Source organism: Helianthus annuus, chromosome 4 (assembly GCF_002127325.2).
Source record: "Helianthus annuus cultivar XRQ/B chromosome 4, HanXRQr2.0-SUNRISE, whole genome shotgun sequence".
NCBI classification, from domain to species: domain Eukaryota; kingdom Viridiplantae; phylum Streptophyta; class Magnoliopsida; order Asterales; family Asteraceae; genus Helianthus; species Helianthus annuus.
In genome coordinates, this window is record NC_035436.2 from 178,875,873 (window position 1) to 178,902,890 (window position 27,018).

The window sequence follows — 27,018 nt, forward strand, 5'->3', positions numbered from 1 at the left end:
TTTCATCTTATAGGTGAATATACCCAATTGATATCTACATCTGGGTTATGCGAGGCCTTGAGAGCTCAGGTTAGTACCACCGTACAAACAAAGAGATGAAGGCTCGACTTAAAAGTGGAGTTCCATATTTTGGAATATTTTGACTGCAATTGTTAGATCTTTCAATACTTCCAATTTTGATGTAGTTTAGGGTTTTAAAGAAAAAGTATTCTACAAGTTCTAGGCCATTGCTGGCACAAAATCAGAAGAACTTGTATAATACCCCAAATATCAACTAGTTATAAAGACATAGTATCTCAGAATCCAACAAGCTCTCAAACAAAATTTCGGTGTACTAAGCATATATCTGAGAGATTTTAAACCACTAATTAAGAAGTTTTGTTATGTTCATATCTCGAAAACAATTTACTGAATGTGCGAAGTCTACTGGCACATTATCAGTGAAACCGTTTAAAAACTTTTTGACACTGCATTTCTTTAACATGCTGTGATAGTCCACTGATATACTATTATTTCCTCTTTTATCCACGAAAACTCTATTTTTTGTCTTTTACTAAATTTTTTTACTTTTCAAATTTTATATGTTTTATTTTTTTTTCACAACATATTTCTCCCCCTAAAATCAAAAACAAATTTTTGGATTTTTTTTTTTTTATTTTAAAGAAAGAACTTGAAAATAAAAACTTTGAAAAACTTGTGAGGATTACTTCAAATCGTCATCCATCTCGACTTTACACTCTTTGTTCCCCCTCCCCTCATGATGATAACACTTTTCAAAACCATTGATTTTAATACATATTCAATCTGACTTATTAAATGATTCTGTATAAAAATCAGCTTTCTGTTCATCAATGAGGGTTTTGTTTGATTTTCAATCTTTTTCAAAAATAATTATATGTATGGTAAATAAATACATATATGATTGAATTTGGTTAAAAAAACACAAATTTATAAGTAAATAATCTAGTATTGTAATCATGGTATGTTATTAACATTCATGGAGTTTAAGGATCTATCAGTGTGTAGCTTGCACCCTGACATATGTGCCATAAGTAAGTAACCAACCCGAGACAACTTTGACATCATTGAGATCACAAAAGCACTCCTAAGGTACCAACCAGGAGTGGAGCGCGCCTCAAGCTCGATAGATCTATACCTTTTGCACCTTGGTCACTAAGCGATTAATGGTTACTAATGTCATCATTCTACTTACGCACGTTGATTGTGTTATCATCTAAACCCATAGCTAACATACCGTTTGTTATGACATGTATTTCCCCTCGATTGTTTTAAAAACAAAACATTGAAAGGATGGACATGAACTCACAGGTTTGCGTTCCGCGTATCGTACTATTGTACTCGAGCGTCCGTACGCGTGTGTAACCTACATGTGTACTAACTTTATTAGACACTTAGGTCTTATTGGAGCTCGTACAAGTTGTTCATGTTGAATTCTTATTATGTTTTCACTTGGCATATTTGGAACAACTTTGTATTTTAGAGTGTTGGTAGTTTGTTCGTTTGATTGTTATATATATATATATATATATATATATATATATTTCTTTCACAGCGGTATATATATTTTGTATGTATTGAATCATGTGTGAACGGGCCTCGCCCTTCACATGTCCTTGTGCCTTGCACGCGTGTCATTGGGCCTCGCCCATGTCATTGGGCCTTGCCCATGTCCTTGGGCCTAGCCCATGTCATTTACGTTATTGGGCCTTGCCCATGTCTTTATGTTATTAGGTCTTTCCCATGTCTTTTATGTCATTGGGCCTTGCCCATGTCTTTTATGTTATCGGGCCTTGCCCATGTCTTTATGTTATTGGGCCTCTGCCCATGTATTTATGTCATTGGGCCTCTGCCCATGTATTTATGTCATTGCGCCTTGACCATGTTTTAATGTTATTAAGCCTTGCACATGTTTTAATGTCATTGGGCCATTGCCCATGTTTTAATGTTATTTGGCCATTGCCATGTTTTATTGTTATTAGGCCATTACCCATGTTTTATTGTTATTGGGCCATACCTATGTTTTATTGTTATTGGGCCATGCCCATGTATTCAAGCAACTAGGCCTATCCCAAGATGAGTTTTATGAGCCCATACTATTAATAATCTTGCATTTTGTAAAATTTACTAAGTATGATGTGTTCATCTTCTCATAAAAGAACACTTAGTAATTTATAAGTTTCAACTTTCCGGATTTTGTTATCGGCAATATATATATCCGAGGTGTCTAAAAATATATTATTTTAGACGCGTCGTCGTAGTCGTTTGATATATATATATATATATATATATATATATATATATATATATATATATATATATATATATATATATATTTTTGCGTCGCAAGATCGCCCAAGCGTCGTAGTAGCTCCTCATGATGGCGATACGCTCGTTTTGTCGTCAATGAACGTTATATATTCCTTTATTGACTGAGTCGTTTATACGTCTTATTTGGTCGGTTGAAATATATTTTACTTCTTAGGAATATATTCTTAGAATTTGCCCATCGTCCGTAGTGTCCGCTCGTCCGTTTAATTCGTTTAGGGATAACATGTAAGTAAGTTTCATGTATCCATTACTTAACATTTCCTTGGTTATATGAGGATATTGTGTATATGTATTCATATGTATTTTATACTTGTTTCTTACAAGTATTTCTTGGTATCATTGGTGTATTATTTAGATCACCCTGATAAATCTAAATACATACACTTAACACATAATATATACAGCTTGATGAGTTTTCTATATATATATATCCCTAAAAATATATATATTTATAAGTTTCCACTTTTAACTTATAAAAATCCTTATAAGTATTTAGAAACTTATTTAGGTGTTTAATACTTAAACTTTTCACCAAAAAGTTCGTTTAACCATGATTAAAATCCTTAAGTGCGATTAGCTATTTAAATTACACTCTAACCCCCGTTTAATCACGATTATGATTTTAGAAAATTTCGCCATAGTTTCTCCTAAACCATGGCGTTTCCCACGTTTTCAAAACGCGTTTAAATCATCAAATCAATTTTCTATATCACCACAATTTACCAAATATCACCAAGATCATTTATGACACTAATCACACTTATTCCTTCAAAGTTCCTCATAAGCATTACTTTGGTTAACTTTCAAGACTTTAAAGTTAACCATTTTTCAAGTTAATCATTTATGTAAACTTGATTATACTTGTTTTACACTTTTTGAAATCTCTAAGTCTTGTATTCTTCAAATTTACTAAAATACCAAGCCTTTTTACAAGCACTTTTTATAAACAACATTACGTAAACTTGTTTTATGTTAAAAACCAAGTTCACAAGTGTTTTAAAGCCTTGATTCATCACCATTCTATGTTTTATCTTTCAAAAATCACTAATCAAAGTTTATACACATAATGCTCATGATCTTTGAAGTTGATGATCTTGTGTGATTTAAACATACATATGTTTAAATCACATTTTTAAGTGTAACATGGCAAGATTAACACTAATCTAAATTACTACATGATATAAACCACAAGATCATCATAAATCTAGTCTTTAAACCACTAATCTTAACAAAATCAACATAATCATCAAGATTACAAACTAGTTACACTAATCTACACAAATAATCACATAATAAGTTATGATTATTAGGTTTGAGATTAGGGTTTTTGATTAACTTTTTCTTAATTTTCAAGATAATCAACTTGTACTTTTGAAATCTACACTAAGTAAGAAGCTTAAATATGGGTTAAAGAAAGCTTACAACTTTGCACAAGCTAAACAAGCTGATTAAGAAGTGATTAAGCTTCCAAGAACTCCCCATAAAGCTTCCTCATGCTTATATGTTCTTGTAATGGCTAGATTAGGGTAAAAATGAGGTGTTTATTGGTGGTTTAGGGTGGGGTTTTGGGGTGGTGTATGGCTGCCGAAATATGAAGGAACAAGAGGGGTTTTTGTTGTTGAATGTTTTTGTGAAAATGTGAAAGTGATAAGGTGAGGCATGATGTAATAACTTGTATATTTCATCATTTTTAATAGTCAACAACAAATCCTAGCACCATGCTTCCATCCTTGCAAGTTTCAACAAAATTAAAGTGGGTGGGACCCACCTTGGTGACCGAAATTGACTAGGGGGTATTATGTAATTTTTTTATAAAAAGTTGTTAATTTATTAGATATTTTGGTGATTAATCAAAGTATGGTGATTAGGGGTTTAATTGCACCATTATGGGGTAATTAGGGATTCAGAATGTTAATCGACGTTAACTAGTTCACTAAACTAGTAGAAATTGATACATTAGATGCTTTCCGTTTGGTTATCGGCTAGTTAACGACACTTTTACGTCGTACCGACGGAGGTTTGTTGCAAGTTGTTATTCCGCCATCATACGATGCATGAAGTGTTTTCGAGTCCCAAAATATGCTTAACTAGTTCGTCATGTCTTCCGTTTGGTCGTTTTGGCGTCAAAAATGTCTTTTACTAGCTTGTCGGTTCAAAAACGGACAAGTTGTGGGGGTTGCAACATAACATCAAAAGTTTATGTTTCGGACACCCCATTAATATCCTCGTATTGTTTTCATGTATTTGTCATCATTTGTCATATTTCTGGAGTCTCGGAAATGCTAAATTAATAGTTCGGACGAGTTAGAATTGTTATATTTTTAACCGAACAGACGATTTTGTGATTAGGGCGTTGTACCGGAAAGTTATGTATTTTTGCGAGATGCGTTTCCAAATTAGTGTTTTCATATATATATATATGGACTTAGTTATGTTATTCGTATGTCATTTTTCATCGTTTCGTTTTATTTTCGCAGTCTTGCTGTAATGAATAGTGTGACCGTAAATAGTGCGCACAACACTTTCTACCAACACTTTTAGGGCATTATTTAATTGGTTTTGCGACACGACGAAAACCAACATATGTTATAACATTATTTTCTTGTCCTAACACTGTTATCTAATATACGTCACAGTTACGTAATTAAATTACGCTAAATGCATGAGATTATATACTAAAAATAGTGAGTAGACTGTACGGAATTTCCGGTTATTTGCCATTTGTCACATTATTTAGGTCGCCGAAATTGATTGTCGGTTACCGAGAACTGGGCGAAACTGAGAGAGTGGAGTGCAAAAGAAACGAGTGATTGTCCTGTCTGGGTTTTTATATGCAAAATCCAATTAGACTGATTCGATGATTAACGTTGATTGATTCGGTTCGAGAAAATAGGGATTGGAGAGAGAGAGAGAGATGAATATAATTTACAAGATTGGATTGGAATAGGAGGATGAGCAATTATGGGATGAAGATGAGAGATTCCAGGGTTAGGGTTGGGGAAGATGGTGTTTAGTGATAAGCACATGGTACCCGGTACCGATACTGAACCGGTACCGGTACCGAATTTACCAAACCGGGTACATTTTTGGTACCGATTCGATACCGACTTTTGACATTTTTGGTACCGGTTCGGTACCGGTATTTACCGGATTTTACCCTCATATACCGGTACCGAACCGTACCGTACCGGGTATATTCGGTACCGGTACCAGTACCTACTTTTGGGGATTTTCGGTACCGGTACTTTCGGTTCCGGTACCGTTTGGTACCAAGCTCATCCCTAATGGTGTTTATTTAATAATGAACATTTTAAATAAAAGAATGAAATGGCCGGCATACCCTTAAGTGGATAGACATAACTGAAATTTTTAACTTGGTTAGTGTTAAAGGACGAAAGATGCAATGCGTTTTCCAAATAAAAAATTGTGACTGTAATTATTGAAGTTAAAGGCTATCTATTGCAATCCGCTACGAAGATAAATGACGAAAAATGTAATTTACCCTTAAATATTATAACAATATTTACACAACAATTCCACATGATAAATGATAGGAGTCTAAGTCAAACACGTTAGTTATTTTGTATTGAACTCAAAGGTCTAAATTGGTTGCTCGTTTAATACTTTATAAAACCCAACTTATACTAACGTGGAGAATTTAACTTTAAAAGATGTTCCTGAAGAGTTGAAATAACGGTATTCGAGTTTGACGAAAAAAAAAAGGTTTAAAGCTTTACTATGCAAACAAATAGAAAGATATTTTAATTTGCGTATTTCTGAACAGTTTATATTTACAGTTACAAAATCATCCACAACTAGAATTAAGCACCCCCGCGTTGCGGCAGGGGTCTAAAACTATGCCAAATAACATCAATGGTACACCGCTGGTAGCGACCACCAATACTGAAGTTGCGGCGTGTTAATGCGGAAATATAAGACCGAAACATATAACATGAAAAAATAACTATGTCGATTTAGGACACACGCGTTGCGACGAAGTTGTTACATGGAAAAAATAAGACGTAAAAACATTGAAGCACACACGCACGTTACGTCGTGTTAACTTGCAAAATAACGTAGAGAAGAATAACTAAGTCAATGTAGGATCCGCCCGTTGCAGCGAACTTGCCAAAGGGGGAAAATAGACACATTGCGACATACCTGTCAAATGTGAAAAAAATAGACGAAAAACGTTGAACCACACACACGCCGGGACGTATTAGCTCGCAAAATTTAGAACGAAACGTAAAACGAAAAACTAGCAAAAGATAAAAAGTATAGGGACCAAAGTTGTAAATAAAAAAGTTTTGGGTTAAATTACAAAAAATGTAAAGTTTTGAGTTAAAACTAAACAAATTAAAAGTGTTAAAATACAAATGATTAAAACTTTTGGGTTAAAAAAGAAAAATCACAATTTTTTTTTAAAAAACCCCCGATGCTTGGAGTACAACACATAATGCAACAATTTATTGCAAATTTATATTATGGAAATGCAACGTCTATATTATTGTCCATAACATTGCTAAAGGTCGAAGGATCCACGAGCTCTCTAACCAACCATTCCATGAAATATGAATATGGTTATGTCGCTTACCTAAGATAAAAGAAACATGGTTTAGGATAATATATATATTAAATAATGTTTTTTTTTTTTGTTGGCAAGAAATCACACTTGGACGTAAAAGTCGGGAAGGCACATGATGGACGGCCAAAAATCGTCAACCACACGTTCATGGTTGGTCGGCATAATGAAAGAAAATATCCAAGAATAGTAAAGCTTAGAAAAGAGGTCTAAATGTGCATGGTTTATAGTCTAGTGATATTTTAGGGGTGAGATAAGATTTTAGGAGCAATAGATCCTAGGTTCGATTCTTATAAGGGGGTTTTTTCTATATTTATTGGGTTTCCTCCTGAATTGGTGTATAGACATTATGCCTAGTAGAGATGGATATGATCGGATGGTTCCGCTAGTGGCACGATGATACTCCAGTGGTTCGTCAGTGATCCAAATTTACTGTTAAAAAAAGGTCTAAACTCTAAAGTGAATAGAATACTTTTTAAATAGGGAAAATTACGGCAGTAGCCGTTTGACCAAGGTGTTTACCAAAATAGCCATTTGACCAGGCTTTATGCACCTTCCCATCCAAGTGAACCCCCATTTTATGCACCTTCAATCCAGCCACAACCAAGCGGACACGTGTCCCTCTTACCTGAACCGGCTTTATGCCGCCACACATGTCAGCCGAGCCGCTACAAGTACAAGCCGAGCCGCTTCGCCCCCTGCCCCACAAGTACAAGCCGAGCCGCTACAAGTACAAGCCGAGCCGCTTCGCCCCCTGCCCCACAAGTACAAGCCGAGCCGCTACAAGTACAAGCCGAGCCGCTACAAGTACAAACCGAGCCGCTTCAGTAGTATTTTTTAAAAATTATCAAAATACATCAAAAAAATATCAAAATACATCAAAAAAATATCAAAATACTCTTTTCTCCATATTTTTTATGAAGGCCGTCTAAGAAAAATATCAAAAAAAATTATACACATACTAGCGGCTTAGATCCAGGGTGTAGCGGCTTGGAATGGGGCAAAGCGGCTCGGCTTGGCCATGAAGCGGCTCGGCTTGGCAGTACCACAAAGCGGCATAAATCAGATATTGGGCGAACCGGCTCGGCTTGGGCATGAAGCGGCTCGGCTGACATGTGTAGCGGCATAAAGCCGGTTCAGATAAGAGGGACACGTGTCCGATTGGTTGTGGCTGGATTGAAGGTGCATAAAATGGGGGTTCACTTGGATGGGAAGATGCATAAAGCCTGGTCAAATGGCTATTTTCGTAAAAAGCTTGGTCAAGCGGCTACTGCCGTAATTTTCCCTTTTAAATAATTTTATTCCATTAAAAATATATTAACATAATTCTTGTGAATATGTACAAAATCCTGCATTTGTATCGGTATTTATTGTTTTTTTAAATAATATTTTATTATGTATACTAAAAGGGAAATAATTCAATGTAAAACAAGCGGGCGTAAGGTGTAAACACCAAATTTTCAAAGAACAATTCGAATATGAATATAAGTTTGAATCATTGCTGATTCACGTTTGCTTATTGGATTACAGCTTAAAAAAATAAAGCGATGTGGTCATAAGGAAGATAACGTGTATTTATTTATTTATTTTTAATTTTAATTTTAATCATAGTTTTATCACATCGAGTTCTTTTAACTCCCTATTTCCTTTCAGCTTTTATCATCTTGTTTCGGATTAATTGGTTGAATTGTTGAACTTGAAAACGACCATATAAATTTATTGTCAATTACATAAACTCTGACCTAAACCATCAAAATCATGAATCCCAACACATGACACGTTTAACCAGCTCATCTAAACAAGACAAATGAGTTGTAAATGGTTTAACAATAATCACGTGATACATCATGGTTGTAAATTGTAATCAAGGTATTAACATGCTTAAAAGAGTTGGCGGTTTGTAGAAAAATGGATAAACAAGTTGTAAACTACTCAATGGATTAACACTTTAATAAATAAATTAAACATATTAACCTGAAAACAACTCACTTGATAATCGTGTAAGATTAAATATATTACGTATTAATATTTAATCTATAGCCATCTTAATCATTTACATTATAGAGATCAAAATATATTAGAACCTATTATTTAATTAGTTGGTAATTGTTGATGGACCATATTACCCTTAGTAACTAATTAGGTTTCCTCCTGGGTGCTTATATAAGGAGAGTTATGTGGAGGTTTAGGGGTTACTCAGATATACAATTCACACACCCCATTAGCCATAACATCATCACGAAACCTCCTCTCCATAACCGATACCCCTTTTCGGTTCTCTAAGTCCCCATCATCAGTCAGCACCCTAAGGAGGAACCAGATCAAGATGACAGGCATGTCGAACTCCATTACTGGATTCTCCTCTGCACTATCTGCTGTGGCAGGTATGATTTATATTGTTTTCTTCATGCATAAACAGAACTGAACCAACATGTGGTATCAGAGCATATGTTGATTAGTCAGTTCTGTTTTCGTATCCATAATTCTGGGATTGAAACTTGGAAAACGGAATTTTTTTTGAAACCTTATGAACATAACAGCCGATTTCGAGTCATGGAGATCGACTCGAGATCTCTGTTTTCGGGAAAAGATTAATTATTTGTTCACCGAATTAACTGGATTATGTTTTTTAACCGAAATCTATTTAGAAAAAACTAATAAAATTCAGGTTTCGGGTTCCAGAATTTATGTTTTATGTTTTAGGGTTCATCATGTTCTTGAGAAAATTCGAAGTATTCTGTTATGTTTTGGAATGATTTAGGATTAATGGGTGTTTTTTCCATGTTTGATCTAATTTTATCTTTTAATTTTTATTCGAAACTGTTATTAGATAAACAGTTATTATTTTCGAAATATGTTATAAAATTAGATCACTTTAAAACAGGAAATAATATCTCATAATCCCTTAGTTTTCGAATTTTCGGTTATGATATCACAATTAACAGCTGTTAGCAAGGTTGCTACTCGCAACCATTACGTCATCACTCGAAACCATGAGGTTGCTACTCGCAACCATTACGTCATCACTCGAAACCATGAGGTTGCTACTCGCAACCATGAGGTTGCTACTCGCAACCATTACGTCATCACTCGAAACCATGAGGTTGCTACTCGCAACCATAACGTCACGACTCGAGACCGTAGTTGCGACTCGCAACCATAACGTCACGACTCGAGACCGTAGTTGCGACTCGCAACCATAACGTCATTACTCGAAACCGTAGTTGCGACTCGCAACCATAACGTCATTACTCGAGACCGTGGTTGCGACTCGAAACCTCATTATTTTAGGTTGTTTAAATGTGAACTAAAGAAAAATGATTGGTTTTTGTAATTATTTAGTTAATTAATGAGGATCAAATAATGTTTTACAAAACCAAAATGGCTTTACTTGAATGAGCTTCTGATGCATCATTTCTGGCCAAAGCTGACTTGATGCATCTACTTATCATCCAAGTATCACGAAAGCTATGTTGTGTGTGCATCATAAGCATGAATGTCTTAATTTCTGGCCAAAGCTGATCTAATTCATTCATAGATGGCATACTCAACAATTGCATAACTAAAGTGTTTGTCTCAATTTCTGGCCAAAGCTGATTTGTTACAACCACTTTGCACATATGCTTAAATGATTACACTTCTGGCCAAAGCTGTTTTGTCTTCGTTTAAGTAGAACTTTAAGTAGTCTATTATTTTGATGTTAGTAATAGACATATCACAACCTCTTCACATAATGATCCTTATATTAATGATCCTCAATTAATTTTTGTGATCATTTTGTCTGCCTTATTCTTAGTACCCATAATTTTTACTCACTATAATTTTCTTCTATAAATCTATATCTCATCCACTCTAATTCCTAAGCCTAAAATGTTTTGCTTTATTTAAAGTTTCTATAAGAATTAGCTCTTAAATTAAATCCTTGATTATCTCTTAAGACACGATGATCCTTATTGCTCTCTTCTGATAAGGCACTACGGAAGAAAAGTAGAGCATGATGATTAGGATAAATCGAACATGATGTCTCTTATGATAATCAAGAACTCTCTAACATAATTGCTATCACTAAAGTTATTCCAGATTAAGTTTTTCCTAAGACTAATCTATAATTGTGGAATAATCACAATAACTCCTAGGTGCATGTCTTCATTTAAAATTATAAATTATAAGGTTAAGTGGTATATGTGAATATATTATAATGTACAATACCATGACCCGTAAAGTTAAGGGCTTACGCATGGAAATAAGTACATTTTCCAGTACATTACATACTAAGTTTTTTTTTTCATTTGTACAATTTGATGCATTATAAATCAGCTATAACACCCAAAAGTACCAAAGTATAACGAGTGTGTTGATAAGCAACATATGTACATAGAAATAAATGTTTGAAACTGGAAAATAAGATGTTATTCACCTTACAACCACTAAAACCTTAAGAGAGGATTGTTCTAAAGTCCATAGACAAGTTACAAGTGCTAATCCCAACGTTAAGGTTCTTCAAGGGAAAATCTCACTGCATAATTATGTCATTAGACTAGGCATAAGCAACGAGACTATCCATTATTCTAAAGAACAGTTGGATAAATTAATTAGATAGTAACTTACTAATGATATTTAGGTCTGATAATTTTAATATTCCAATTAACACATGATTAGTTGACTCTAGTTCCATACGTTTCCTTACCAGAACTCGACAAATAACTAACATGAGAGTTAGTGACAAAATTAAATGTTAAGACTATAAGAACCATAATGAACAGTCTTCCAACAACGCTTTTCGATACCTTATATATTCTGATTAATCAGAATATAGTATCATGATTAAGCAATGTTATGAAGGTTATGAGGTTTGCATGGTCATCATAAAGTCACACTTATCTTAAACTCTCCTCTTATTTGTTCTAAATATCTGGATAGAAACATTACTAAGATGAAACTAGATGATTCCTTATTTTTTTTCACAACTTTTGTCATTATGCAAATGAGAATTTGACAAAAGAAAAATGAGACTTATAAATTTCATCCATTAGAACCAAAATTCATGAGAAATCATGACATGGTTAATGAGGATGATTATTCATCTAATCTCATTTTAAGTGATTTTAAATCATGACGTTAAAGCCCTAAAATATGACTTGGCTTAGGGAATAAGCATGGGTCCATCATAAGTCATTCATTGACATTTGTGGAACTTATTCCAAATGGAATATTCAGACATAATTCATTTATCATTTAACAGACTATCAACTTGTATCTAAATTTTGTCACATATGGCCCACGGTCTTAGAAGAAATTTATTCATACATATACTTTATAAGATTTCTATTAAATATGTTCCTAAAGTTTCTTATGATATCTGGACATTAAAGAAATCAAATAAAGTCTAACGTATATGTGATAGGTTCCCGCGTCACGTAGCTCATTGAAACTTTTCTTGTAGCATTCTAGATATATTAAAGATCAGTGGGAGCATTTAGTGTCTTAATAATAACTTGCAATAGTTGCAAGAGGTGGGGGATTGAAAATTTTAAATTTCCACCTCTTGTACAAGACATCGCTCCATCACGACACTGTTCTATCAAACCTAGTGCTACTCTTACAAAAGTTTCATTGTTGCTTAATTGTGGGCGCACTTAGATTTCTTACCTAAACTAACATAATCCTCAACAAGAGAAACTACAACGACTAACGTCATTAACTTGTTTCTCTATTAGATTTTGTTGGTCGTTACATATTGACCCTACGCATGCTGAGTTCCTAAATATTTCTAAGCTCGGTGGGAGCAGTCAAAGTCCTTATCATGATTTGCAAGGAATACAAGAGGCGGGGGGAAGAGTGTCATTAAATTTCACTCCGAATTTAACTCCGATTACACCTCTTGTACACTATACTGCACCAACTCTTACAAACTTAGAATGAAAATGATAGCAACCTAACCAAGAGCTAATCCATAAAATTGAAACTTCTAATGAACCCAATAATCAACTCAGGAGGTCATCTAGGTTTAAAAGCCTACTAACTTTGATGATTACATAACCTCCCTAATTGAAGTTGAAATGGATTTTGGAAATGTTTACTGATCCTATCTCTTCAAATTAAGCCATTAGTGTAAATCAATCATATGAGCGGAATGAAACAGTTTTCTAGTAAAACTGATTTTATGTGTTTGTGTAACATTTGGGATTTGATTGAATTACCTTAGAGTGTTCATAACTAAACCAAATCCTAATATAAGCGTTAAGACACTCAAAAGCATGATTGATTGTCAAAGGTTGTACTCAGGAAGAGATAAGTTATTAAAGACTCTTTATTGCATATCTAACAAAAGATTTCTTTGAGGATCATCACTGTTCTAGTAGCTTATAATAGTTTTAAGCTACATTAGATGAACATTACAACGATTTTCCCTAATAAATGGCTGACACATTTACATGTTCATTAGATAACAACCTAAAGTTTCAAACTGAAGGTTAAAGAACACTTTATTTGTAAGCCAATAATATCCATGTATGGGTTAATGCAAACATCATAATGTGATGAAAAGCTAACGTAATTATTTTCATCAAGAATCAAGTGGATTAATGTACCTACCTCAAGATGAGTGGGAGCAACTAAAATAAACTTGTCTATATAGATGACATTCTTTGACAAGCATATGTTACATAAGTCAAAGCATTGTTAACACAAACTTTGATATAATAAAACTCAGAGATATCTCTTACGTGATTGATATCATAACATACTGAGATAGACCCAATGGGATATTAGTTTCGTTCCATAAGTTTAACATTAAATGGGTCCTTACATATGTAACAATCAATATTGCTCTCCTTTAGAGGATAATAGGATAAATGAGATTATTTATTTACGCTTCATTAATTAGAAGCCTTATGTAAGTTTAAGTCTATACTCGTTTAGATATTACTCATATTGCAACACACTAGATATGTCTAGATTAATGTGTAGCATCTAATGGAATATTACAATATCTTTAAAAGAAACGAGAGACTGCAATTTAAAGAAGAAGTGAGAATTAAAACCGGTTTATTACTCTAACTTTGAGATATTCGAAGATTATAAAATGCAGTTTCGGGTATATCTTTATGTCAGCAGACAAAACATATTTCATGGAGGAGTCATAATGCACTGATATTAAACAACCTGCGTTATAACGACATAACATGGTCACTAAATGTTGTTGGAAATTTAATCAGTGGACTCATAAGTTTATTAACTCCATATAATGTTTTGAAGAATTAGTGTGATAAAGTCAGCTACCATAACTCCTTGAACAGTAACAGTTCAAGAGGTACTGCATTAAGTTTCGATACGCAATTAATTATTCGTTTATGAACGAATTGAGGAAACTAAGTTTTGTATCGAATACATTCATGATATGCTTAAGGATCCTATAACTGAAGGGCTATTACCCATAAGTCTTATTAAGAGAGCTCATAGACGGGTATTAATTAATAGTCATGCGCAATTGCATATCGTACTATGAATGACTAAGTATTAGTTAATTTTCCTCAAGTTTGATTTTGTATGTCTGTTAGAATATGTTCAACCGGTATAATGGCATATAGACAAATAAAAGTTACAAATCAAACAAAGGGCTTACGCGTATTTTGATCATGATGATTAGGTTTTAAATTAAGGCTATAGTATGATTAATGGGGGTCCTGAGTCGCATAAAGATTCAACGGCTGTATTTTTCTGCTATAGTACTTGTTTAAGGTTAAAATGAGTGTTAACTCCTGATCAGGCTTATCTAATACTCATAGTAAATGATTACTCGGCTAAGTGGGAGAATGTAAGATTAAATATATTACGTATTAATATTTAATCTATAGCCATCTTAATCATTTACATTATAGAGATCAAGATATATTAGAACCTATTATTTAATTAGTTGGTAATTGTTGATGGACCATATTACCCTTAGTAACTAATTAGGTTTCCTCCTGGGTGCTTATATAAGGAGAGTTATGTGGAGGTTTAGGGGTTACTCAGATATACAATTCACACACCCCATTAGCCATAACATCATCACGAAACCTCCTCTCCATAACCGATACCCCTTTTCGGTTCTCTAAGTCCCCATCATCAGTCAGCACCCTAAGGAGGAACCAGATCAAGATGACAGGCATGTCGAACTCCATTACTGGATTCTCCTCTGCACTATCTGCTGTGGCAGGTATGATTTATATTGTTTTCTTCATGCATAAACAGAACTGAACCAACAAATCGAGTAAAAATATTAACTAGAACACGACCTATTATTTTCATATCACATTTCAAGTTACCTCAAAACTTATCAGAGATAGTCTAAAGTAAGCACAAAAACGTAAAAGCCGTTATTTTAATATAGATAATGACTACTAACATATTTAATATCGTTGCCAAAAAAAATACTGTTTTTTTTTTTCAATGTCTTTTTCTTACCTCATACAATGTTGTTTCACAACATTACTTAATATTTAGTCATGCCCATTTTTGGGTTGTTTAAAACAATAAAATACTACAAGATAAACACAGAATAAAACTTTATATTAAATTAAAAAAATTATAAAGCAAATATTTGGTGGGCAAACCCCCTAGAATGGCACTACCGAAAATATCAAACAAAACCGGGGTCATATCTGTCATTTGAGAAAAAGACACGTTATACAGGGACAGGGCGAGTGGGTGTCACCGGCTAGCAAGTAATAATTTAAGCCGGATGCATTGAGCCCCCTTAAATACAACTGTGAGTCATTTCAGATCCGCCTTTATCTGATACATACATACATTTCTCTCTCATCTTCCCCAAAGCTCCATTTCAATGGCCTTTTAACTCAAATTCACCTAATCTGCTGCAAACAAAACCTACTAAAACTCACAGATCACTCATCCACACACATAGATCTGCATCCTCTCGTCTGTTTTCAGGTAATTCGATCATCAAAAACAAGCTTTTCGATCATTTTTCTGTCATTTTTCGTGATTTTAGCTATGAAATGTGAAATTAATCGATGTATTGTTTCGATTTTGTATAGATCTGGTAGTTTGAGCAACGATTCACGTAAGTATATGTTCGGATTGTGGTTTGGCGTAACTGGAATTAACGACGTCGTTTTGCTCAGATTCGGTTGGTTGTGGAGAAGATCTAAAGAGAACTAACTGTTTTTGTGTAGACCCTGTTATAATTTCGTTCATTTTCGTTAGATTTGAGAGTTAGTGGTTGTAATTTGAGTCGTAAATGGAGACGCTTGTGGTAGTTGCGCAACAGGATCAGTTTCATAGCAGAAACCGTGGTCGAAATCACGGAGCGTTTGGCTCGTATCATACGCGTGATTTTAGAGATATTAATTGCCGTACGTTTCAATCCGGGTCAGGGATACTCCCAAGCCCAAATAAGGCTTGTTCACCACCTGTTACCAAACAGTCCTTATCTAATTCACCTAAAACACCAGCTAAACATGTTTACTCTGACCAAAACCCTAAGCATACAAAGAGAATTATGAAAAGTAGCTCGGTTCCGATCCCGCTTGATATCAATATCAAGCATGTGGATTATTATTCTAGAAAGGATAGTAGTTTGAGAGATTCTTTGAATGATAATTTGTTTTATTCTGAGCTTTGGGCTGGGCCTGCTTATTCGAATTCACCACCTCCTAGTTCTTTGCCTATACCGAAATTTTCGGTCAGGCCGAAAAGGACTGTTTCTCTTGAGCTGCCTTCGGTTTCGGTTTCTGATATTGATCTGTTTGCTCATGTTGTTAAGTCTGCTCCCCCTTCCCCTACCAGGGATCATCATAAGAGTTCTCATAGGGAGTTTGTTAACAGTGATGATGAGTTTGCGACGAAGACGCTTCGTCGCATTCTTAACCTTGACTTGGCCGACGAGTGACTAGTTAGGAGTGGTGATCACTCCTGTAAATAAAAATATCTACTTTCTTTTTCTTTTTTTAGTGTAGGTTGTATATAGGATGAATAAGTCTGTTGTTACTTCTGATTGCATACTAGTTTCCATGTAGTATGGGGTGTGGTGTGATGGTAGTCAAGGAGGGTTGGTTAGGTGGTTGGTGGTAGATCAATATTTTCAGAGTCGATACAAATTCAAAACCTTTCAGAGTTTCTTGAGCATCAAAGCTGGGGTTTGGGTTGGGGATTGATTTGGCAGCCACATTGGGTTAGTGGTGCGATGGTACAAGGATGGCTGTTTAGGTGGTTGGTAGAATAATACTTTGAAAGTCAATACAGAATTACAGATGTGTAACCTGTTGTTTGTTTGGGATTTAAAGCTGGGATTGGGATTAAAGTGGCAGCAGGCGTTGAGCATGTGGTGTATGGTAACAAAGATGGCTGCTTTGGTGGTTGGTGGTAGAGCCGTGTTATAAAGTCGATACAAATTCGTAAGTTGTCAAAGTTTCTTGGAATCAAAGCTTGTATTGGGATTGACGGGGGCAACAAGCCTTAGGTGCAAAAAGAGTTGGCTATGTATATGGTTGACGGTAGATTTCTAACCTTTTGAAGTTTTCTTTGGATATCAAAGATGGGATTGGGACATTCTTATATTGGATCATGTACCGTGGAGCTGGTGGGGGATGGGGGATCAGTTTTCTGAAAGCCCGGTACAGATTCACAATTTGTTGATGTTTATTGGGAGATCAGATTTGAATGGATAATGCAGTGGAGGTAGATGTTGGTTGTAAAATGATTCAATGATGTTTTGCAATCTTTTGTGGCTACTGAACCGCACTGCTGGGTTATTAGTTCTCCTGGTTTCTAGGTTAACACTGTGTTGTATATAGTGACGAATCCTTCATGGTGATTCTAGTCCTGCAGATCCCGCATCTTCTAGCCTTCTCTTTCAAGCACCAAAACGGTCATATCCCACATTCTCATAGTTACCCCAGGCAGTGGCTGATGACCTCTTCCGTTTCTTATAGTTTCGTGTCATAGTGGGTCGTTGTCCTTTTCAGTTTCAGTTTCAGTTTCATTTTGTCTATTTATCGTTTCTTCCGTAAGATAGATGTTTTCTGATAGTCAAGTTGTAGAGCTCCTGTTCAACATCTTTTCTGGTTTTTAAGAAAGAAAAGTGTGAAGGGAAAGTAAGATAGTTGTATCTTCTGTTATTTGATCTGAGTCAGCAACAACTTACATTGCTTTTCGGAACGGTCATTGCCACTGTTCCCGTGGTCGTTAAGAAAGGTGTAAACCTTATCTTCTAAGATCGGTCATCTTGTGAAGCCACTTGAAGGTGAGCAACTTACACATCTTCACTGTACTCCAACTGTATATCATTGAATATTTGAACCCTAACCTTTACTATGTTTTACTTGAAACAGAAAAATCATCTTTAGGAGGCTGTTCTTCTGAAATATGTCTGTAGTTGTCGTTTTAAGTATCTTGCGAAGCCACTTGAAGGTGAGGATCTTAAATGCCTCAGATTGTATATTTATAATAACTTAATTCTTATCATGTTTCCCTTAAACAAGCTAATCATTTACAGAATGCTGTACTTCTAAAGCATGTCGGTTGTGATACGGGTGTAGAACCGTAGTGGTTTACTTGTGAGCTGGACTTGTATGTGAAGGTTGGTTGGTTGTTTTGGTTCATCAGTTATTTCATATCATGTTATTACGTAATTTATTTAGGGATATATCAAATGTGTCCATTGCAGTTGAGTTTGCAGCCAAAATGGATAGGAAGGAGAAGCATCTTCATGAGCGTGTTCTTCCAAAACATACTGGTGGCTGTTGTGGTCTGTTTGTTTGTTTGCGTGTTTTGTTTTGTTCCTTGCGGTTACTTTCGTGTCTTTCAATTCGTAGGTTATGTTTGTTTTTTGCTATGTCTCGTTAAATGACTTTGGTTTTGAGTGCTCTTGTGTTAATGTACACTTTTTGTTTTTAACTTTGCGTGTGTGGTTTGTTAAGAATCTGGTTTCGGTCTTAAAATCATATTGCATAGGTTTTGCCCAAGCATAGGATCTAAATCCTAACTACACATATTATCTTATGACTTCGAATACACATTTGTTATATTTATGTTAGCAAATTGGGTTTATGTAATTCAAACTTCTATCTCTACGATAGTAAATGTGAACAGTGATAACTCAAAACTTCATTCCTGTTGCTATGTATGCTTGTAGTTAGGGCTGCAAACGAACACGAACATGTCCTTGTTCATGTTCGTTTGTTAAGAAATATATGTGTTCGCGAACCGTTCACGAACACTTATCGAACGAGATTTATTGTTTGTGTTCGTTTGTTAAGGAAATGAACTTGTCCGTGTTCGTTTGTGTTTGTTTGTATATTTTAGGCAACGAATAAAAACAAACATTAACGAACACAAATGAGCACAAACTAATGTTCATGAACACAAATGGAAACAAACGAATACAAACAATTTTTCATGAACAAAATATATAATACACCGACACTTACTAGATATTTAAATTGTCGGAATTTTGATGTATTTAAATACATATAAAAACTAAAAACACTAATTAACTATCGAACACGTTACCGAACGTTCACGAACATAAACGAACGAACACGACCTCTGTTCATGTTTGTTCATTTAACTAAACGAACGAAATTTCTTGTTCGTGTTCGTTTGTTTAATAAACGAACGAACACAAACGAACTTCCTGCCGAACAGTTCACGAACTGTTCGCCGAACGTTTGGTTCGTTTACATCTCTACTTGTAGTGAATTTTGTACGCCTTTTCAAACAATTGAATGATTTCTATCTTAATCAAAATGTTGTAAAATAAATTAATTTGAAACAATATAAATGAAAGAAGCAAACCAGGTTGCTTTTTAGTTACAGTAAGATTGCTAAGAAAGTAAAAATTAGAAGTCGCTAATCACTTTTCAGTAGGATATTATTGGTCGGGATTTTCATGGGTTAATTAATCATAGTTTAAATTATTAAACTTAATTTGTCTATTTATCTGTTATTATAAGAAAATTAAACCAGAAACCCGGGCCGAGCCTAAACGCCTTTGATCAAAATCATGGTATCCACTCTCAAGTGTAACAACCCAGAAAATTCATTACAAGTGCTTCCATTGTACCAATAATACGTGTGACATTTTTACAATTTGAATGGTCACTTTAACTATGCTTGGATACATGCTTAGATCATGTTTTACAGTCAAGGCCGGCTTAAAATTTTCTAGGCCCAAAGCGGATAGCAAAATCAGAGCCCTTTTGTAAAAGATTTTTTTTTTGCTAAAGATCCAATTATTCATATATCATCTTTTTATATATATAATTATAGATCATAAACCTTAATGTTAACAATCTCAAAACTAAAATTACCAACATATAATATATTTTGTTAGAATTTAAAGCCCTAGAAAAATGGGGGCCTAAAGCTCTTGTTTTATTTCATTCCTCCTTGAGCTGACCCTGGTTACAGTTTAACGCCTAACGCCACGTCAGCCCAAAAGGGTGTTAAACACGGCCCTCATGGGGCACGAAAAACGCAAGGGTGTGATTGCATAACATATAGCCTCAGACATCAAATTCATAACAAAACAAATTATACTCTATGCACAACGTCAATTTGCATAATTTACTGGTAAGAATATGTGACAACTAACTTTCAAGTATGTTTTTCATTTTAATGACTCCATAGAAACTAACTTATTCCTTAAAAGGATACTAAATAAAACTAAATTTATGAAGAGAGTCAAAATTACTACAAGACTGAATCCAACTCCAAAGCCATTTCTTGGCATCTGCATTCTTCACTGCAAAAAGCTTTCTCGCCCCTTTAAATCATACAAAAAGCAACAATTTATACAAAGAGTAAATTACAAAGTTCGTCCTTTATGTATGTCATTTATTACAAAGTATGTCCTTTATCTTTAATAAGCTCAGAAAACATACTTAATGTTTGCAAATCCTTGCGTGTTATGTCCTTTAGCCCTAACTGGGTTAGTTTTTATAGTTAAATCTGACCAGGTGAATCCTACATGAGGGTATTTTAGACATTTTACTCTAACTACTAAAATAAACAATTATAAAAAAAACAAAAACTATATTTAGACAGACATAAATATCCTCTCTCTACCTTGTCTCTCTCTCTCTCTCTATAACTCCTGGTGCCTTCACTCTATCATAGTACCACCACCACCACCACCGCCATAGCACCACTGCCGCCCTAACATCAACACCGTCATAACACCACCGTAGGTATGAAACTGAACTAATATCACCCTACGATTTCTCTCCTCTGTTCGGATTCATTAATGAATTTGAAGGTGAGATTCAGATCTACACGTGATGGGTGGAGATGAGTTGGAGGATGCAATGGTGGTGGCAATGGCGGTTTACATAACACCGATTGTGGCCTTCGTATTCCTTAAACCCTTTGAATTTCACAGCTCTGGGTCTATTGCGGCCCGTTGCATCTGAAACCCGGTGGTTTTCCTCATCCCCGTCGCGAGTCCATTCATACCGGCCCAACTCCTCTGGTGAAGCACCACCGCCCAGCTCCTCCTACCTCATTCCAAATGTGTTTAATTTTGTCTTTACAAATCTCCATTATCGCTTACAGAATAAACCAAACCAGTTCCAAGATACACGATCGGTTCCAATGCATTTAGTTCCATATCTATAAATCCTCACTATAATATGCCCACATTATACACAATCGAACTCCTTTTACCCATTCTTAAAACCACAAAACCACCACAATTTGACAAAAAAAAAAAGAAACAAAGTATTAACAGATATGGTGCGGTGGAGAGGATGGTGGGGGTGGTGCGGTGGGAGATATGGGTGGTGGATGGTGGTAGGAAGTGGTGGCAACGGCAGCGGCAGGTGGGTGATGGTAGGGTAGCAGGTAGCTTTGGAGGAAGATAGATGAGATACAGAAAGGATTTATTGTCTGCTACATACATATATATATATATATACACAGTAGAATGATCAAAATACCCTCATATGAGGTCCACTTTATCAGATTTAACCATGAAAACTAACTCAGTTAGGGCTAAAGGACATAACACGCAAGGGTTTGCAAACATTAAGTATGTTTTCTGAGCTTATTAAAGATAAAGGACATACTTTGTAATAAATGATATACATAAAGGACGAACTTTGTAATTTACTCTTTATACAATGATCATCAAGCAAAATCTGAACCAAATTTCATAACAAGTACTTCTTACGCAAACTTAAAAAAAAAAAAAAAAAACGAATTTTCGACGAACCTGTATATGAAAATGTCACAATCATCTTCAAGATTCTTCTTGCAAGTATGACAAAAACTAAGAAAGCTCTCCCATGCCGATTTCGGGTCAGGATCCGCCTGAATAACAAAATCACAGCAACAATCCACAACACAATTATCAAAAATATGGGTTGTTTTCGGGTTAGACCCGTATGTGATTACCCTTGTGTACTCCTCTGAGAGCTCCATCTCACTCAAAGATAGAGCATCCATCGAAGCTCGAATTGACCCGGACCCTGATGAAGTCAACTGACCATGAAATTGCAATTTTGGGGTCTTGATCCCAAAATCACAACATAACTGATCAGAATCAGATGATGGGTGTGATGGGATTTGAATATTCAAATTTGATCCAAACAGAACCTTTCTACTAACAGCATTAGATTTACATATGCTATCAGTAGACCTTTCTTGAACCAAAGCAAGAGCAATTCCATTTTTGGATTCAGATTCAAATTTCTCAAAAGGGTTGTTGATTTCTTCAAAGATCTTTCTGGGTTTTACTGGGTTTTGTCTGAACCCAAATGGGTTGTTGAGAACTGAGGTGGGTGATGATTCTGCATCAGAAAGACTTCTTGCCATGAAAAAGCCACTAAAAAATCTTGGAGAACCAAGAAAAGATGAAATTGGCTTTGTGGGATTTTGGGTAGTAGCCATTGAAGATTTGAAGCTCATTAATATAATAAAGATTGTGTTTTTAACAATACCCAATTGGGTTTGGTTACAGGAAGAGATTGATCATGTATATATTCATGAAAAAGTGAAGAAAGCTGTTCATGTGTTTCTACAATGATTGATTAAAAGAGTCACTCTTTTTTCAAGAATAAAAAAGTAGAAAGAAAACACATGCCTGATTTAAGCATAAAAGAAGATGTTTGGGAGTTTGGACCTGTCAACTTTGATGATAAAATGGAATTGACCTGCAAAAACATCAAGAAAACTGATAAAAGTTACAATTTTTGAAAGAGGTCATGTCTATTATAGCTTTTTTATTATATAAAAAAACAATGTAGTATTTTTTTTTATTGATGGTTTATGTACTTTTACACTTTTTTGTTTATTTGTGTCTCAGGACACTTTATTTATTATTATTTTGTTTAACTCGTATAATCAAAGGTTACAATTTTTTAAATTATTTTTAACAAATTTTTATCATCATACATACAAGTTGTAGTATTGTATAATTTTGAGTCTTTGACATTTTGCAGTTTTAAATAATGATAGTTATTCTATTATGCATGCATTGTTTTAGTTAGTAGTTATATTAATTATTTGGTAAGGAACTTATCACGTGTTTAATAGATGTTAAATTAATACGAACAATTATTAAAGTTTTAAAAAGCCAAATTTTATTAATAATAATGTAAACAAGACATGATGCCGTGACAAAGATACATTGCTATTGCTATTGCTATTAAAACAAGTAATAAACCATGTTAATAGTAAGGATAGTGGTATCTTAGGGTGAGATTAGACTTTGGACCAATAGGTTCTGGGTTAGATTCTCACAAGGGGGTTTTTCCCATATTTATTGGGTTTCCTTCTGAATTGGTGTATAGGCATTATGCCTAGTGGAGATGGATATGATCGGGTGGTTCTGCTGGTGGCACGATAATACTCCAGTGGTCCGTCAGTGATCCAAATTTGCCGTTGAAAAAAAAAATAGTAAGGCTAAGGATTATGGGGCCATGGTTAGGTCATAATTTGTCACATAGGACCATTATTCATGTGCTACACCACCCCTCTCATTAATTCATGGTGGTTTGCGTGGATTAAACCACGACGACCACGACCCTCACATTTGATGATTTTAAGACAAAAATAAATTAAAAAAAAATAAAGGGGATAGTGGTTTGAGTCATGACCACACCATTAAGGTAGTGGTTTCGGATGGTGAATTAGAGGTGGATGACATGACGCATTTGTGGAGGGTCATGGTGGTCATGAGGGTCATGACCACACCCTGTAGCCTAACAACTACATTTATTTTTTGTTTGCCAAAACAATATATAACTATTCTTGCTTCCAAAATCAACGCGTTGCCGAAAATCGTGAATTAGAACCACTCCGGTGCGTCTCTACTTGCCGAAAAACCTCCAAAACCAACGTCGTTAGCCTCGTTACGGAGAACCAGAGGGTATGTCCATGACCAACCTCCGGCATGAGAGTAAGAAAGGTTTCTTGATGATAAATGATCGTCTTCAATTCCGACCAAGTAAGAATTTAGCGATTGTGTGTATGCAATGTGTGGAGAAAATTCAGATGAGAATTAACTTAACCTTATACTTCTGCTTTTCTCCTCTTTTATTATTTCCTTGGACATGAAAAGCCCTTTATGTGTGGGCAAAAGGAATCATTCTCTGGTTCTTTGTATTGTTCGGGTAAAAGACCGAAAGACGTCACATATACATGGCATGGAGGATCCATACATTGAATGCACCTGATCTCCTTCGTTGTCACACCCCAATCGATGGCAGAAACATCAGAGTGAGACGAAAACGAGATTGCTCGAGACTTCATAACCACTAGCTTGTGACAATAATTTAAATAACGATTTTCATTTCATTTCAACAAATTCGAATACATTGTTTGGAAGCAAATAACAACATAACAAATAAAAAACAAAACATAATTTAAATTAAAGTGCGTTTCTTGTCCATCTTACTAGATTTTCTTTTCAACGCATCATCATCATGCTCCTGCAATTTATATATATATATATATATAGAGAAAGTATAATGTACTTCAAGGCTTAACATACATTAACATACATGACAAAAAATATAACGTGCGTTATTATCATAGAATGTGCGTGATTATAGTCTCATGCGTGATTATGTGGTCCCATGCGTGATTATGTGGTCCCATACGTGATTATGTGGTCCCATGCGTGATTATACCCCTGATCCAACGGTTACCATTGTCTCCTACGTGATGTATGATAAGGCTTTTTGTATGTTAACCTTACTCTATATATATATATATATATATATATATATATATATTAAAATAACATGTCAACACAAAAATGCATTGGTGAGCATACAAGTTTAGTGTACTAGCATAAGTATAAAAGAATTTAACGAGACCCACATGGCAAAATGTATACTAAGACATAACATAACATGAACTAGCATGCATCACATACGTGTCAACCCAAAGATTCCACTAGCGTACTCTTGTCATCGCAACGACAAGACAGTTTGTATGATTGTATTTCTTAGCACAGACCCATCAATGGGCGGTGTGCTACTCCTATAGCACTATACATGTTTAAGCTAGGCTTGTACGAAGTTAATGACAAAGTATAGTGCAAAAATGACTTCTAGCATGCATGTATTCCTAAAGTATAAACGTATAAAGCATGTATATCGGATTCATTTGTATGAATAAAGTATTTGCATATGTGTGTTTGTGCGAGTTTTAATATGGTAATATATGTTGCACCCAAAAGTGTAAAAACGGAAGAGGGTCATGTATACTCACGGTTTGCAAAAGCTTCCAATAACGCGAGTAAGTAGTCTTGAGAAGTTAGGAATGCAGAGGTTACCCTACAAGGGGAATGAAGGCGTGTGACTTTCGGTGGATTACGGATTTTAAGTTAGGTTTATGAAACATGTTAATAGTAACAACTACATTTATTTTTTGTTTGCCACAATAATATATTACTATTCATGCTTCCAAAATCAACGCGTTGCCGGAACTCATGAATCAGAACCACTCCGGTGCGTCTCTACTTGCCGAAAAACTCCAAAACCAACATCGTTAGCCTCGTCACAGAGAACCAATAGGTGTGTCCGTGACCAACCTCCGGGGTGAGAGAGTAAGAAAGGTTTCTTAACGATAAATGATCGTCTTCAATTCCGACCAAGTCAGAATATAGCGATTGTGTGTATGCAATGCGTGGAGAAAATTCAGGTGAGAATTAACTTAACCTTATACTTCTTCTTTATCTCCTCTTTTATTATTTCCTTGGACAATGAAAAGCCCTTTATGTGTGGGCAAAAGGAATCATTCTCTGGTTCTTTATATTGTCCGGGTAAAGACTGGAAGATGTCGCATCATGCATGGCATGGAGGATCCATACATTGAATGCACCCAATCTCCTTCGTTGTCACACCCCAATCGATGGCAGAAACATCGGAATGAGACGAAAACGAGATTGTTCGAGACTTCATAACCACTAGCTTGTGACAATAATTTAAATAACGATTTTCATTTCATTTCAACAAATTCGAATACATTGTTTGGAAGCAAATAACAACAACATAACAATTAAAACAACAAAACATAATTTAAACTAAAGTGCGTTTCTAGTCCATCCTACTAGATAATGACAAAGTATAGTGCAAAAATGACTTCTAGCATGCCTGTATTCCTAAAGTATAAACGTATAAAGCATGTATATCGGATTCATTTGTATGAATAAAGTATTTGCATATGTGTGTTTGTGTGAGTTTTAATATGGTAATATATGTTGCACCCAAAAGTGTAAAAACGGAAAAAAAGGGTCATGTATACTCACGGTTTGCAAAAGCTTCCAATAACGCGATTAAGTAGTCTTGAGAAGTTAGGAATGCCGAGGTCACCCTACAAGGGGAACGAAGGCGTGTGAGTTTCGGTGGATTATGGATTTTAATCTAGGTTTATGAAACATGGAATGATGATTAATACGAATTTACACGAAAAATTATCTTTGTTAAGGCACCTATTTTGGACACCATAATCGTGTGTGTTTCATGGGCACTAATTCGCCCATTGGAAGTCCAAGTATGAGGAACCTTTATCTAAAGATAACGATACCATACTACATCACTTTTAACCATGAGTTTGGATAAAAAGGCGATTCG

General features: G+C 35.0%; 2 protein-coding genes across 3 annotated transcripts; one reads left to right on the forward strand and one right to left on the reverse strand.

Annotated features, from left to right (window-relative positions):
* Positions 1 to 15,680: 15,680 nt before the first annotated feature.
* Positions 15,681 to 18,854, forward strand: LOC110937438. 2 transcript variants are annotated; one of them, XM_022179856.2, is made up of 5 exons: positions 15,681 to 15,865; positions 15,973 to 18,179; positions 18,268 to 18,346; positions 18,432 to 18,515; positions 18,603 to 18,854. In XM_022179856.2, the coding sequence occupies exon 2, from the start codon at positions 16,176 to 16,178 to the stop codon at positions 16,824 to 16,826; it is 651 nt and encodes a 216-aa protein (XP_022035548.1). In that variant the 5' UTR covers positions 15,681 to 15,865; positions 15,973 to 16,175; the 3' UTR covers positions 16,827 to 18,179; positions 18,268 to 18,346; positions 18,432 to 18,515; positions 18,603 to 18,854. The 2 variants fall into 2 exon arrangements, with proteins under 2 accessions (XP_022035548.1, XP_022035550.1); XM_022179858.2 differs by lacking the exon at positions 18,268 to 18,346.
* Positions 18,855 to 20,542: 1,688 nt separating this feature from the next.
* Positions 20,543 to 23,115, reverse strand: LOC110937436 (FCS-Like Zinc finger 8). The gene is made up of 2 exons (XM_022179855.2): positions 22,149 to 23,115; positions 20,543 to 20,702 (listed from the first exon to the last, which is right to left on the reverse strand). Exons 1-2 carry the CDS (start codon positions 22,841 to 22,843, stop codon positions 20,630 to 20,632), a joined length of 768 nt encoding a protein of 255 aa, XP_022035547.1. The 5' UTR covers positions 22,844 to 23,115; the 3' UTR covers positions 20,543 to 20,629.
* Positions 23,116 to 27,018: the final 3,903 nt, after the last annotated feature.